Raw genomic sequence first — 15,661 nt, forward strand, 5'->3', positions numbered from 1 at the left:
ATTACAATTAAATATAATGCACACTAAACAGTGCACAAATACCCCTTTAAATTGCAGGAAGTGTGTTGTGGTTGAGGGAAGGATGGTATATCAGTGGTATATTTTTTTACCCAGGGTTAAAAGCTTAGACCTTGGGTGTCAATTAAATTTCTCAAACTCAGATTTATAATAATTGAAAACCATTGATGCAATGCAGTCCTATTGTATTAATTTAATTATGTTGATAAGAGTGACAGTAACAACATGTACAAAAATAAAAGCTGTACATGTAATTGATTTAGCTGAACCTCATTTCAAAACTGTGGTGAAGGGATATGTGTGAAGCTTTCTGAACCTACCTTCCTGGTGAATTAGAACACTTTTCAAATGTCAGTCAGTCTCTGCAATGTGGCCTGTATGAAAGGGTTACTCTTTACATAAAGTGGATCAGACTTTTGTATTTCAGTTCAGAACTCAAAGTGCTTTATGAAATGTCTTTTACCAATTTTACTCGTAGAGGATCTTATCTATGGAAAAAAACATATAAACTGGTACAATAAAACAGGTTTGTTTGTATTAGTCTGGTGAAAAGCTTTGTTGATCTTCTGCTATTTCTGTTTTAATTGAAGACACTCTGTGCACTTTCTGCTCAGAAGAATCCCAGGAAAAAAAGTGGATTATTTGAGACTACAAATGCAAGAAAGGTAAAAGCCAAAGCGTTTGTGTACTAGACAAGTTACAACTGCATTCAAGTTGAACATGTTTTCTGTACTCCCTGGTGCTTAAAACTTTGGGCCTGGTTTTTACCTGTTACTTGCACAGGATTTACTTGAGTGTAATGCTGTTGACTTCAGTGAAATTATTCCTGAATTATATTAGTGCAAATGATAGCAGAATCAGCCCTGTAAGGTTAAGACCAAGTTGAAGGTGGTGGAAAACTACACAGGTTAAGTAAGCGTGTGTAAAAATTCTTTTGACACTTCTATTTGTCTCTCTTATGTGGCTCTTCTTCTTTCATCTTGGAACACTAGTATTTCCGTAATTATCTGCACTTTAAAAAAATTAGTTTTTTTCCCCCATACTCCTTTTATTCCTTTGATCTATTAATCTGGAAAGGGCTACAAGGCTTACTGTTTCTGCCGTTTTTATGTTTTGGTGTGCTATTTTGGCTGAGGTTGGAATCTTTGTCAGCCAGTTATTTCACTCCCTTTTCCCAGTCCTATTTATACCTCTTAGAGGGACACTATCTGCTTGAAAAAAATCTCACTTCTGTCTGAAAACTTTTTACCTGCTATTATTTTAGTTAGCACCAAAGATTATTATAGCAAAATATGAGATCTTTCTTCCAGCTTGATTACTTTGTGCATTTGACAGCACTTGATGTACAGTCTTTCACTATTTCCTTGTATAGCTAGTCAGGTTCTGCTTTTTGTGGGTGGTTTTCATATAGCATCAGGGGAAAGAAAAAAGATGATAAAATGTGATTTTAAAAATCACAGAATTGTCAAGGGGATTCCGGGGCAGGTGTAGTCCAGTAACTGAAATGACTGTACATTGAATTAATTTGTTCTAAATGGACTAGATTTCAGGCAGACAGTGTTACTTTAAAATTACTAGGAAGGTCTGATTTCTCCAGAGCTCTGCACTGTGGATAGCCATTTACACCTGTGTAAAATGACTATAAAACAATATCAAATCAGAATGGTAGCATTTTACACCCACTTTGCACTCACAGAGGGAGTTCATCCCTGCCCTGTGGCCCCTTTTTTTCTGCCATGATGGCACAAAGGGGAAATAAAGCAGCTATAGGGACTTCCACAAGGAATATCCAGGAGCCTTTGGTGCCTGAAGCAAGTTGGGTGCAGATTGAGGTGAGGTGGTCATGACTCCAGCTGTTCTTGGGTGGCACAGCTCCTGTGTGGGCCACTGCAGTTGGGTTGCCCTAACTTGCAACGCATAAGGCTGCTGTAAACTGTGTTTGACTTGATCTAACCCTCAAGAACCCCAGAATAGGGAAGGTGCATTGGCTTCCCCCTGACTGAGCACTAGCACGGGGATGAATTGGCTCTAATGCTTTGAGATCTGTGGATGAAAAGCACTGTATAAGAGTTATGTGCCATTATTACGGCTATGGATGGGTGTGAATGATTACACAAGGTGCAAAGTAATTGAGAATGAGGCCATAATTTTTAAAACTTGGAATACAACTGTAAGTAGAGAGTCTGCAAATGAGAATTTTAACCTGGTAAGTAGATTATTTATATAGTACTGGCACTGAATTCCACAATACATTGAGAGATAATCTAGGGAAGAATTCTGTACCTGACAAATCCTGCATTTCTTAGTCATTCCTTACTACAGCTAAATTCCCGTTTAACTTCATGGTAGGCAGAGTGGTTCAGTGGTTGGTGTCCTACTTGGAGAACCAGGAGAGCTGGAGTGGTATTTTCAAAAGCGCTTAAATGATTTATGATTGCAAGTCACTTAGGAGTTTCTGAAATTTCTATAACTTGGTTTTATTCTTGATCCAGATACTAACTTGATATGTAAATTTGAGCAAGTCACTCAGCTTCCCTGTGTATCAGTATCCTTATTTGTAAAACGAGAATAATAATGCTTACTTTACTTAATAAAATACTTTGAGATTTATGAATGCTAAAGGCTTAACCCCATGGTAGTAACCTCCTTAGGAATATCTCCCTAATTCAATACTTAGAGATCTTATTTATTGTTCTGTGCTTACAAATGGAGATTGGAGAATGCAACAACAAAAATTACTACGAGTTAACTATGCTTTGATAAAAAATCATGCTGTTTTGTTTCTTAACTATTATTTTTTGAGAAAGTAATACAATTAAAAATGGGTCCCACAGCTGCAGACTTCCTTTCCTCCTATTCACTTCAGTCTCAGTACCCCCTCCAGATCTATGTACAAAAGCTGCAAGGATCATGTATCAAACCTAGATGTTTCCAGAGACATCCGGGGGCAGAAAATCAACCTGCCTCAGGTGGAGAAGCCATCGGAGAAGATTTCAGCACCCATCCAGTCTGTTACTGCTGTAGATAAAAGTAAAGTAACAACAGACCACAGTCGATACCTCAAGGCTCGCTCAAACACTTTAGTGGTGCCTTTTCATAGTACTAGAGAGATTAAACTGGAAAACAAATCCAGGTTAGATTTGCCATCTTCAAAGGTAGCATCAGAAGGACTATCAGCCGAGACACACCAAGTTCCAGAGTGTCCAAATTGCAAAAAGGAAAGGAGGATCCAGAATGAGTACGACAAGTTCATTTGGCAGTCAAAGAAGGACAAGGAGGCCTTGCAGAAGACAATTGTGGAGCTAGAAGCTGAGCTGAAAAGATATGAAGAGCATAATAAACCAGCTCAAGGGCAAGAGAGTGAAGTAACCTGCTCTGTGGTAAGTCAAAGATACCTGCCTTTTAATATGACTTCAGAGGAGTGTGCTCCTGTTATTCCCTATGCTGCATATCAGTGTGCGTATGTGGATCAGAGGGCATTGCAAAAAAGGAGGGAATTTTAAACAGAACCAACACTATTCAGTTCCAGATGGAATCATTCATCTTTTCTAATTCTGTTTGGTTGCTATCTACTTTTTTGCTGTAATGAGACATGAGGTGAGGTGGCTGAAACCTAAATAATGGAAAGGTGTGGATTTTTTGTTTTAAAAGAGAGAGAATATAACCACACACCCACCCACAATTTTCCAGTATTTTCACTTTTGGTGGCATTAGTGTTAGTGACATGTTAGAGGTAATGACATGACATGGTATGGCATGTTTATTATACAGCATTTTAAGTGCCCCAAAATAATAATGAATATTTTGCTGAGGCCTTTGGATACTCATTGGAGGGAGCCCTGTTGTAATGAAACAATGACTGAAGAATAAATGTTCATGTTTGGTCTTTAGACAGTAAAGAACTCTGCAAGCCAACCTGATCCTTGGTGTAATTCCATCATGTCTATATTGTACTGCAAAATCCACTTTAAAATAAAGCAGACTTGCCTCTAGAATAAGGTGCTATGCAGTATGGTGGTGAAATCTGGCTCTAAATGTTTGAAGTAGAAGAGAACTTCCGGTATGGTATATTGAAAATTATGGTGTCCCATAGCACAACTTTAGTCTTCTGTAATCCTGTTTTTTAAGAAGTTTTTTTTCACTTCCTCGTCCCTTTAGAACTTCAGCAATAAACAGAACTCTCCTTTTCTGAACACCTATGGATTTACCCTTACAGAAAGTTCCTGGAAATCTTAGAGAATAGAGCCTCAGTTCAGTGAGGTCCTAAACCTAAACCTAAGTATTTGAGTAGTCCCATTGAAGTCACATGATTAAAAGTTAGATATGTGCTTAAGTACTTTGAGGAACTGGGATCTAAACCGACAGGCCACTTTAGAAATGTCATAGGGTTATTTTAAGATCTATAGAATGAATAGAGAATTCTGTCCTTTCTTAGGTTTTTTTTGAACCACCCTATAGACTTCTGCAGCAGGGATAGAATTCTTTATTGAACTCTACAGTATATTTCAAAGTTTCCATAGGAAGGTTATCATTTTCTGTTTAAAAATCAATAGGATAAAGAACTGTTCCATAAGGGGGTTTTCTTATAGTGGGTTTTCCCCTAAAACTTTTTTTGGGGGCATATTTTTAATGCCTAGGTTCTTATCTTGCTAACAGCTATTCACATGCTTGACATTCAACAAGTTGTCCTGTTGAAGTCAGTGAAACTACTCCTATGTGTAAAGTCAAGCATGTAACTGTAAGATCAGGATCTAAGTGTCTCCTCCTAAATAAATGGCTGGTTAGCAACTCTTTGCCTTTATATTTTGTCTCTAAATTGCCTTGTTTGTCCTGGGTGTGACCAATTACTGCACAAGTTATGCTGGTGTGCAACAGCCAGAATCCATGAAAACAATAGCAACTTGGAATTATAAGTATTAACAAGAGCCTCTTTTTTTGTCATATGAAAACAAGAAACATAATGTGCACTGCCACTATAAAATGTGCAATGACTCTTGCACTGACTTAATTTTTCCTTTTATTAAATCAGGAAGAACAGCAGCACCTGAGAGGGGAAGCTTCCTTTCTTGATGGTTTGGTAGGAATGTGTAAAAATGAACAAGCATATATAAGAAGCAGATCAGACCTGAACAAACCAGAAGAGGAGAGCGAAGGGAAGCAGCAACAAATGGTAAAAGTCTTTCACTTTTTGTTTTTGTTGTTTTTCCTGCAAAGTACTACTGAGGTCTCAAGAATTGGAGTATCTTTATAAAGCACTTTTTAAAAAGATCACACTGAATAACAGAACTGCTTGAGAGATAAAAACACAAAGACATCCCAATGTGTCACGTTTTAAATATAAACTAGAAACTGATTCAGTAGAGAAAGAACTTAATGAAGCCTGCAGAATCCAGTTTCATCAAGCATATTACCTATACCAGGCTGTCTCCAAGAACAAGACTTGTTTTAGTCTAGGAAGGATAAACATTCTTATAAATCAGACTTTTTTTTCCATATGTGTCTTCTCCTTCCCCGCATTGAAGAAAGCTGGAAATATGGTTGAATCTATTGAATTAGAAAAAAGTTGCAAAGTTGTACTGACCTGCTGCCGTACACCTGAAATTTCATGAATTAACTTGTCTTGCTGGTTTGTCAACATACAGTGTGACAATTTTTCATCCATGATTGCAACTGCAGTCTGGAAATAGTCTGATTTACTATTAGTTTTAGTGCAGAAGAGATCCATTTAAATCTGACAGGAAACACAGCTAGACTTGTACAAATGAAGGACTTGACCTGAAATATCAGAAATATAACATGGAAAATGTTCCATTAGATAATGTTGCTTTTCCTTTGGATAGAAAATGATGGGTATTGAGAGTACTAATTTTATTTACTTTTAATTTATAAATGTTGTTTACAAATTTAAATATTCCCTGAAACATTACGCTTACTTAGCTTTTCACAAACACACAAAGTGTAAATACGGGATCCAACTTGAATTGATTTTGTTAGGAATATAAAGCACTGTGCACAGCTCAGCAGTGGCTGGCATGACACGGGAAAGGGGAATCAAAGGAGCTTTGCACACCTGTGCAAATAACCCCAACATCCTGATCCTGCAAAGACTCATACATGTGCATAATCTTACACTATACATTGTACTGTTAAAGCAATGGAACTACTTGCAGTGCATGAAGGTGTAAGTCTTTTCAGGATTGGGGCTCAAATTGGCACACCAAAAAAACAAACAAAAAAATCAATTAAATTTAACAATTGTAGAACCAGTCTTCTGTAAGCATTATATAACTTGTTCTTTTCGCAGAAATAAATAACTGCAGAGTAAAATAGAGTTGTTGTAACTCTCAGATTCTACTATAGTTACAAACACCAGAGTTATGAACTGACCAGTCAACCACAAACCTCATTTGGAACCTGAAGTACACAATCAGGCAGCAGCAGAGACAAAAAAAGCAAATGCAGTACAGTACTGTTTTAAATGTAAAGTACTAAAAAAAAAAAAGGGGGGGGGGATTTAAAAAAAAGACTTGATAAAGTAAGGAAACTGTTTCTGTGCTTGTTTCATTTAAATTAAGATGGTTAAAAGCAGCATTTTTCTTCTGCATAGTAAAGTTTCAAAGCTGTATTAAGTCAATGCTCAATTATAAACTATTGAAAGAACAACCATAATGTTTTGTTCAGTTATGAACACCTCAGGAAAGGAGGTTGTTTGGAACTCTGAAATGTTCATAACTCTGAGGTTCTACTGTAACAGTCCTTTCATATCCTTCTGCTTTCAGACTGTCTTCTTTCTAATAGTAGGGGAATAGTTCTTAAAAGATCTAACACTTTCATTAGAAACCACGGTTAATCATGCAGGAAACAGTTTTTACTCTCTCATTCAGGAAGCTTTGTTTTGCATCCCTGAATATCTGCATCAAACAGTCAAGATCTGGGAAGATAAAATTCCTCATCTAGGATGAAGTTTTCCTTGAATGGGGTTGGTTCCAGAATTTGGTCCTGTTCTCATTTTCTTTTCTTATTTGCTTTGAATTGTTCAATATTAATGATTTACGTTACTCATTGGTCAAAGAATTCCTGGAGTACTCTGTTTAGTTGTATTTTTAAAATCTGTTAGGGAGCAAACGATAGGTACTCTCTTTCATGGAATGGGTGTGTAAATTGAAAGTATTTTCAAAATAAATGTTTTAATAGTTATATGGTTTATTCGTTACCTTATTATATAAGGCCTTCTTGCCATCCAGTGCCTTTTTCAAATTCACTCATTTAAAAAACTATTTTTTAAAAACACAAAATTAAAATATGTTATGACTGTCAGCTTCTTTCCTCTCAACACACTCATTGTTGGGCACATATTAGGAGTCAGGAGATTCTGTTTGCTGTTTTTCTATGTGGTGCTGTAAGTAGATTGCCATCTGCTGGATACAGTGAACAATATATACTGGCTCTATTGTGCTTGTTGTCTGTGATTTGTTTCTATTCCTTGATACACTTTCAAAATTTGAAGGTGAACTTACTGTTCCTGAAACATACCTGAGAGGTCTCTGGAGAGGGAAGTCCACATGTGGGTGACTAGTGGTCTTACACACGAAACAGATATAGCACAGACAGTGACAGGAGAGTCTGTCTTATGCTGCTCTGCCAGTCTGTTCCAGCCCTGCTCTAGAGGGCCCAGCTCTGGGGCTGACAGGGTAGTTTAAACTCCATGCCTATTCAGAACTTGTGTACTTTGCTTATACTGTCGGCAAGGTGTGATGTGGAACCTACCTGCTGGCTAACTTCATATAAGCCACCATTAGTGACAGAAATGTAAATGTTGGTTCATTCTTGTCCTGCGAGGAAGCTACAGTCCTGAGTTTTCTGGACAATTGAGGGAAATTACAATGTTTTTAGCTATTTGAACAATAATTCCAATAACAATGTTTTTGCATGTGTAGAACGCTTTCCATACAAGGATCTCAAAGTATATTAGAGAAGTGGGTAAATTTTGTTTCCATTTTAAAGAAGGAGAAACAAAGACAGAGGTGATCACTTACCTGAAGTCTCACAGTGGGTCAAGAAGAGAAGCCAGAGCTCCTAATTCCTAGTCAAATGTGCTAAGGACTGATCCAAAGCCCCTACAAGTCAGATCCACAAAGGGACTTGATGTTGCAATGCTCAGTGTTGCAGTTCCTAAATTTTAGGTGCCTTGAAAATCACAGGATCTGCAAAGCCTAAGTTAAATAATGAATGGAGAGAAATGGATGCCTAAGAGCAGGATCCACAAAAGCTAGCATCCTGAGGAGCTGCTTCAGCTAGCCAGGCAAGAAGGCTGTAACCATATTGGGGTTCATTAACTAACAAACCAGTGAATGAGAAAGGAATAAAACTTTAATAAAACAAACTGAAAAGCATCTCTGATGAACTGCTGTACGTAGTCATGCACTGTTCCCAACCCCTACTTCCAGGGCACATCTCCACACTGTAACACTCACAACACAGTCCCTTAGGAGGAAGCATCTCCAAATCACAGTAGTTCATAAACATATCTCTACTGGGGGTGTGCCTAAGCCCCATCCCTCTCACAACGTTAGGCAGGGAGGTGCTTATCACTGCTTGTGATCTGCAGCCAGGAACTCCTTTTCTGGAATTAGGTGGTGCAGGGTTTAGGTACCTAAATCTGGGGTTTAAGCATCTAAGTCCCTTTGGATCTGGGCCTGGTACTTGGCATTGACTTCAACGGGCTCTGGATTTTGAGACCCTAATGACTATTCAGTGCTAAACTGCTTTCAGGAATAAACTGACGTATCAGAGAAGGGGGGGGGGGGGAGAAACAAAAATTAATCTTTACTTAAAGGAGAGCAGTATGTCCTGTTCTGCAGTTTTTAGAACCAACACAAAGCCAGGGGTAAATTGTGCCAACTCACCAAGCCCAAGTACTTTTTTGTGATGGGTGACATCTAATGCTCCAGAATCTAAGCTTTCATTTGAAAATTAGTGGGTTAATTCTCCACTGTGTCCAAGCAGAGGACTTCCTGATGTTGAGCTGCAGAGGATCAGCTCTAACGTATGCCTGTGGAGAATCAAGAAAAGCAAAGCTCATGTTGCCATGCCTCCTTCTCGCCCCCTCTGTCGGGACCCTGAGAAGGGCATTCTGAGTCAAGGGTCAGGGCAGGGCCAGACCTGAGGCTGGGAGTAGCAGAGGAGTTCACATAGTCAGGTTCCAGACCAGGGTCAATACCAAGGGTCAGAGTCAGAGTTAGGATTCAGGTTCCAGGTCAGGAGGCAAAGTCCAGATCAAGCCATGGTCAAAACCAGGAATTCAAGAACCAGAATGGTTGTAGCAGCTACATGAGATCTACACTATTGCCTGGACTTCCCTTTGGGTTTTATGTATTGTGAGGAGCCAATTAGAAGCCATGAGGTTGCTGGCTCAGACCCCTTGAGGTGGGACTTTCCATGGTCTGTGTCCACAGAGTGTCATGGGTAATGAAGCAACAACTGGTTACAGCTTCTACTGGATGGTACCATGGAGCTGTCTACTACCTGGCAACTCTTCAGGTCTGGATTCTAGACTTGCTGCACTAAACTCTCATACCAGGAGTTGGGGGACAGAAGGTAGAAGAACTGCCTCTGCCAGTAGTAATTCCCTCATACACAGGGGAAACGCTCCACTGAGTATCTCCAGCTGCTTTAAGTGCACATTATACTGTTTATTCAGCATACAGTGGCCTTAGCAGACCAGAAAATCTAGCCCTCGTTGTTTCAGAGAACCTGTTGACACAGAGCCTCCAGGCAGCCTGATACAATAGTTCAGAGAAATGTGAATAACTGCTGTTCATCTCTGTGAGGTGTTGACTCTGAAGCCTAATTATAAATATAAACATTAATTATTTCCAGTGCTTAATTTATAATGAAAGAGGTGCTGGGGCTCAAGCAATTTTTTTATATTCATAACTGATGCAGCAAGCTCAGAGATGCCAGGTGGCAAGCCCAGACACAAATTAAGCACTGATTATTTCACAGCTGATCAAGCTGATGGACAATCATAGTATGTAGATCTGAACAATCTATTGTGAATGGCATCTCATTGCTGTACCGTGGGAGGATAGAGTTTAGTTTGTGGGTAGAGTTTGGAAGAGCACGTCTACTATTTTTGTCTTATTTGATTCCTACTCAAAACTGTACCTAACGAAAGAAAAAGATAAGGCATTTAAAATATTCAAGTAAACATTCAGGAACAATCCCACACCCCCACGCAACACAAACAGTGCATGTTACTGAGTGTTTTAAACCTCAGATAGGATTTCCATTTTTGCTCACCATTTTAGGAGAACCTCTTACTCTGTAAATAGCTTTTTCCAATGGTAAATAAGCATCCAGGGCATTAATCCGTTTGCCTACTGACTGAATTAAGGCTTTCCTCCAGAAATGAAAAATACAACTCCTGGTTCCTGATAAGGTGGCTTTATATGACCAGTACATCTGATTTTATATATGATTAAGCCAAGTCCCGAGACATCATTAAATATGTAAACCCGAGGATGAAGAAAACCCTGCCCATCCACAGTGCGATCAGTGTACAGCCATTGCAATCGAGAGCTCTGGAACAGCAGAGACAAAATGGCTAAATGCTTACAATAGAAAGAAAAAATTAAAGTGCAGCTGCACTCAAGTTTTTACTGACCCTCACATCTCATGAAAAGGATGGTCTGGGTGAGTGTGTGGCTAGTCTTGGTCTTTTGGAACATACATACATTTTTATGTTTACAAAGAAAAGGAGGTGGAAGATGGAAGCAGATTTGCAGGTGGAAGCCCCACTGCCTGCTCAGGTAGCCTCTTACCTCATTGCAGGGCATGAAGCTGCAGTGGCTGCCCATAGAGCAGTGGTCCACAGGCCACACGCAGCCCATTAGGGTATGAATGTTCCAAAAGACCAAGACCCTGTCATGAGATAATTGTCTTAAGACCCTGTCTTAAATTCAGGACTGGGAAAGATCACATTTCACATTTTTCATTCTCCAAGGAGACAGCTAACAAAAGCAAGGAACTTGAAACTTTATATTCCTGATTTTTCCAAGAAGAAAAAAAAAATGTACTCATTTTTCAGGCTGTTGGTGGTACACCATAAATAAACAAAATATAAATCAATAAAAATAAGAGTGTAAAACACCGTTTTCCCCTCCCCCCCATTAGAAGACATTTTTAAGAGCATTATTGTGTGTTATTTGATTTTGAAACAATTATCTCATGACACCGGTCATCCCTCAAGAAATCTTTATACCCTCACAAGATTAATGTTATATAGAGGCACTTCTCATAGCAACACATCAGCAATCACTGCTAGCACTAGAAACAGACTACTCATTGCACTTTAAAACGGGACAGTATCTTGTAGACCAGTGGTTTTCAAACTGCAGGTCGCAACCCAGTAGTTGGTTGCGGAATGTAAGGCACTGGGTCACGGCGGCTCTGGTCAGCACGGCCAACTGGGCTGTTAAAAGTCCCATCGGCAGTGCTGCCCGGCTAAGGCAGGCTAGTCGCTACCTGTTCTGACACTGCACTGCGCCCCAGAAGCGGCCAGCAGCAGGTCTGGCTCCTAGGAGGGCAGGCCATGGGGCTCCGCACGCTGCCCCCACCCCGAGCACCAGCTCCTGGGGTCAGTGACTAGGACTGTGGGTTGGAGGGCACGGATGGGGGTCAGTGCCTGGGGCCAGCAGCTGCTGGTGGGATTGGGGGTTGGGGCCACGCAGCGAGAGCCAGGGATCGGAGCCCACCACCTCATGGCCAGGGGTTGGAGTCTGAAGCCCCATGATGGCTAGAGGCCTAGTCTGCTCTGTGCAGATGCAGGCAGGTAATACTGCATTTGTTATGCTGATGTCACATTTTCAAGGTTTCCAGGTTTACTCTGCAACCATAAGGATTAGAGACTTGAGATGCAATCCCGGCCCCGTTGAAATCAGTGGCAAAACTCTCATTGGCTTCAATGAGACTAGGATTTCATCTTTACTTTTTAAAATAACTGCTCTGTTTCTAGAGAACAAGGTGGCAGCCTTTAAAAAAAAAAAAAAAGGCAAAGTCATCTAAAACAATGTGTCCCAGCCCAGTTTGACCCCCTGAATCTACAGAACTGTTAATGTCACCCCAAGCCTACTCCATGCATGGAACTCTTGAGTCTGTAACTAGAGCTGTGATACTCCTTTATGGTCGGGGCAGATCTACAGGCATGATCTTGTCCCAGGATGTATAAATGCATATTTATTACACAGAATCAGGGTGTGTTAAACATTTATTTAGAATGGATACAAAATAATAATAAGTGTGCTTTATGTTTTTTTTTTCTTTTTCCCCAGGATAGTTTGTTAGTTGAAATGGAGGAGTTAAAAGCCCAGCTGCAAAGAATTCAGAATAATGAGAAAACACAAGACCAGATGACCAAGATGAAGCAAAGCAAGTTGGTTCTTGAAATGGAAGAGTTAAAGTCCCAACTTGAAAAAACAAAGGAGCAGGAAAGGCAAAAAGTATCAGTTTTAGAAAATGAGAAGGTGCTTATGAAAGGATGTGTGTTTGCACTGAATTTGTAAAGGCCGCACTGCATGTTAACACACGAGTTTACTTAATGTCTTTGATAATAGTCAGAGAGTGGCAATATTGGATCTGTAAACAAAAAGTGGCTTGTTGCTTCTTTTTTAGTGGAATACATAAGCAAGGGGTAGGGTTGCCAGGCTTTTGGTTTTCAACTGGAACACTGGGTCGAGAAAGGACCCTGGTGGCTCCGTCCGCACCGCCGACCGGGCCATTAAAAGATCGGTCAGCGGTGCTGCAGGTCTCAGGCAGACTAGTCCCTACCTGTCCTGGCACCATGCTACGCCACAGAAGCGGCCAGCAGGTCTGGCTCCTAGGCAGGGCGGTCACAGGGCTCTGTGTGCTGCCCCTGCCCTGAGCACTGGCTCTGCACTCCCATTGGCCGGGAATCATGGCCAATGGGAGCAGGGTGGGTGGCTCCTGTGGGCGAGAGCAGCACACGGAGCCTCCGCCCCCCCCGCCCCGCCTAGGAGCCAGACCTGCTGCTGGCCACTTCCAGAGCACAGCGCGGTGCCAGAACAGGCAGGGACTCTGCCTTAACCCTGCTGCGCTGCTGACTGGGAGCCGCCCAAGGTAAACCTGTGCCCCAACCCAGAGCCCCCCCCCCCAACCTGGAGCCGCCTCCTGCACTCCAAACCCCCTCATCCCTGGCCCCAACCCACAGTCTGCACCCCCAGCCCAGGACCCATACCCCCTCCCCCACTTCAATCCCCTGCCTCAACCCACAGCCCCCTTCCACCTTCTGAATCCCTTGGACCCACCCCAGAGCCCACGCCACCAGCTGGAATCCTCACCCCCTTCCACAGCCCAACTCCCTGCCCCAGCCCGGAGCCCCCTCCCACACCCTGAACCCCTCATTTCTGGCCCCACCCCAGAGCCCACACTCCCTTCCACACCCTAACCCCTGCCTCAGCCCAGTAAAAGTGAGTGAGGGGGAGAGCGAGCCACCGAGGGAGGGGGAATGTAGTGTGCAGTGGGTGGGGCTTCGGGGAAGGGGCGGGACCAGGGTGTTCAGTTTTGTGCAATTAGAAAGTTGGCAACCCTAGCAAGGGGCCAATCTTGTGTCACTGAAATCTGTTAGTTTTGCCACTGACTTCCGTGATTCAGGATAAGACCCAGACAGGGAGTTAGCTTGCAATATTGCACAGTAGCTTTCAGGAAGATGGCTATTTACTATTTTTTCAGCTAAGACCAGCTTTGAGGGTTCCTGTTATGGTGGAAGTACATAGTCCGGGTACAGTCTTTTGTATTTGCAACATAGTTAACATGATCATTGGGTTGTTTTCAGTAACTGAGGTTGCATTTGCTCTAAAACTCTGACATGATATACACAAATTAGTGCCTTGCTACTGTGCACCATCCAAAATACTTACAGATTGTACTCAAAGTGAAGTATAAACTCCCAGTGTAAACATTTGAAGAGGCAGTTAAGTTATTGATACATCTTAACACCTTTATTAATTATTATTATTAGCAGCAGCAGCAGCACAGTGCCTAGGAATCCTCGTCATGGACCAGGACCCCAGTGTGCTAGGAGCTGTACAAACACAGAATAAAAAGATGGTCTCTGTCCCCAAAAGCTTGTAATCTAAATATAAGACAAGATACAACAGATGGATACAGACAGCTGTGGGAGGGAAAGTAAACAATGAGACAGTACTGGTTGGCAATAATCTTAGCACACCAGCAGCCTAACCCCTGTAAAGTTTTTTGTTGGTATTATGGCAAAGAGAGTTTTTAGGAGGATTTTGAAAGAGTATAATGTATTAGTTCTGTGGATGTTTATGGGGAGTAAGCGTAAGGAGCAGCATGGGAGAAAGCACAAAGGAGTCTGAAAATTTTACAAGGGAGTGATGGAGGGTCAATCATGGGCCAATTGGAGGCAGGAGTCAACATTTCAGTACTGAATGGGAGTTGACAGGGTAAGGTAGGGATTGGCTCTGAAGGGCCTTGAAAGTGAAGACAGCTAGTTTGTTTGATTCTATACAGAAGAGAGAGCCAATGAAGGCATGCAAAGGGATGACATGGTAAAGCAATGCACTAGGAAGGTGATCTTTGCAGCAGCATTCTGAATGTACATGAGTGGGGCAAGACTATCAGAGAAAAGGATGTTGCAGTAATTAAGATACAATGTGATGAGAGGCTGGATGAGAGTTTCAGCTGTGTGGATGGACAGGAAAAGTCATATTTTAGAGATGTTATTCAGAAAGAGTCTGCAAGACTAAGACAGCCTGAATGTGAGGAGCTAGAGAGAGGTCTGAGACAAAGATGACACCCAGGTTGCAGGCTGGAGTGACAGACAGGATGATGGTATTGTCCACAGTAATCAAGAAAGGTGGTATCAGGGAGAGCTTTGGAAGGGGCGATGAGGAGCTCTGTTTTAGCCATGTTGAGCTTGAGCTGATATTTAGACATCCACAAGGAGACGTCAGATGGATAGGCAGAGATTTTAGTTCGGACACAAGGAGATGGGTCTGGAGTAGAGAGGTAGATCTGGGAGTAGTCGTGGTAGTTGAACTTGTGTTTACATATGAGATTACCCAGAGATAAGGTGTAGTGCAGTGCTACTAAGGCCTCAGTGGTTCAGGAGCCAAATTAGCTATCAACATTACCCAAAATAGCCACAGTTGTGTGAATTCCTTGTTTTATTTACTATAGTACTATATATTCAATAGCTCAGGCAAGGAAATATGTGATCATAGTAAAAGCATCCTGACTGGTTAATACTTTAATTGGTTAATAACATAGTAAAAGCATCCTGCTTGGTTAACAACTTAGATTGGTTAATAGTTAAATCACATTGTGTTTTAATATCATGTGCTGCAGAGAGCTGCAGGAGACACATTAAAGAGCCGTTTGCAGCTCGCAATCCTCAGTCTGAGGGCCATTGATGTTGACAGGGAAGAGAATGCAGCAAAGAACAGAGCCCTGTGGAACCACCACTGCAGGGCGGATGAGGATACTCTGAAGGAGCAGTTAGAGAGGTAAGGGGAGGCCCAGGAGAGGACAAAGTCATTAAAGCCAAGGGAGGACAAGATTTCAAGAGCATTTGAGGTCAAAGGCAGCTGACAGGTCAAGG

General features: G+C 41.5%; 1 protein-coding gene across 14 annotated transcripts in view; it reads left to right on the top strand.

The window, feature by feature from the left end:
* LOC140909632 (uncharacterized) overlaps positions 1 to 15,661 on the top strand; it is a 110,814-nt gene that overhangs the window by 49,181 nt on the left and 45,972 nt on the right. For all 14 annotated transcript variants that reach the window (XR_012158301.2, XM_073339405.1, XM_073339416.1 and 11 more), the window contains 4 exons: positions 609 to 683; positions 2,853 to 3,398; positions 5,048 to 5,188; positions 12,351 to 12,542. Coding sequence is in view for 13 of the 14 variants with exons in the window: in XM_073339405.1 (XP_073195506.1) it covers positions 609 to 683; positions 2,853 to 3,398; positions 5,048 to 5,188; positions 12,351 to 12,542 (954 nt within the window). In the remaining variant the exon portion in view is untranslated. The remainder of the gene's footprint in view (positions 1 to 608; positions 684 to 2,852; positions 3,399 to 5,047; positions 5,189 to 12,350; positions 12,543 to 15,661) is intronic.

This window comes from Lepidochelys kempii, chromosome 3 (assembly GCF_965140285.1).
Source record: "Lepidochelys kempii isolate rLepKem1 chromosome 3, rLepKem1.hap1, whole genome shotgun sequence".
NCBI classification, from domain to species: domain Eukaryota; kingdom Metazoa; phylum Chordata; order Testudines; family Cheloniidae; genus Lepidochelys; species Lepidochelys kempii.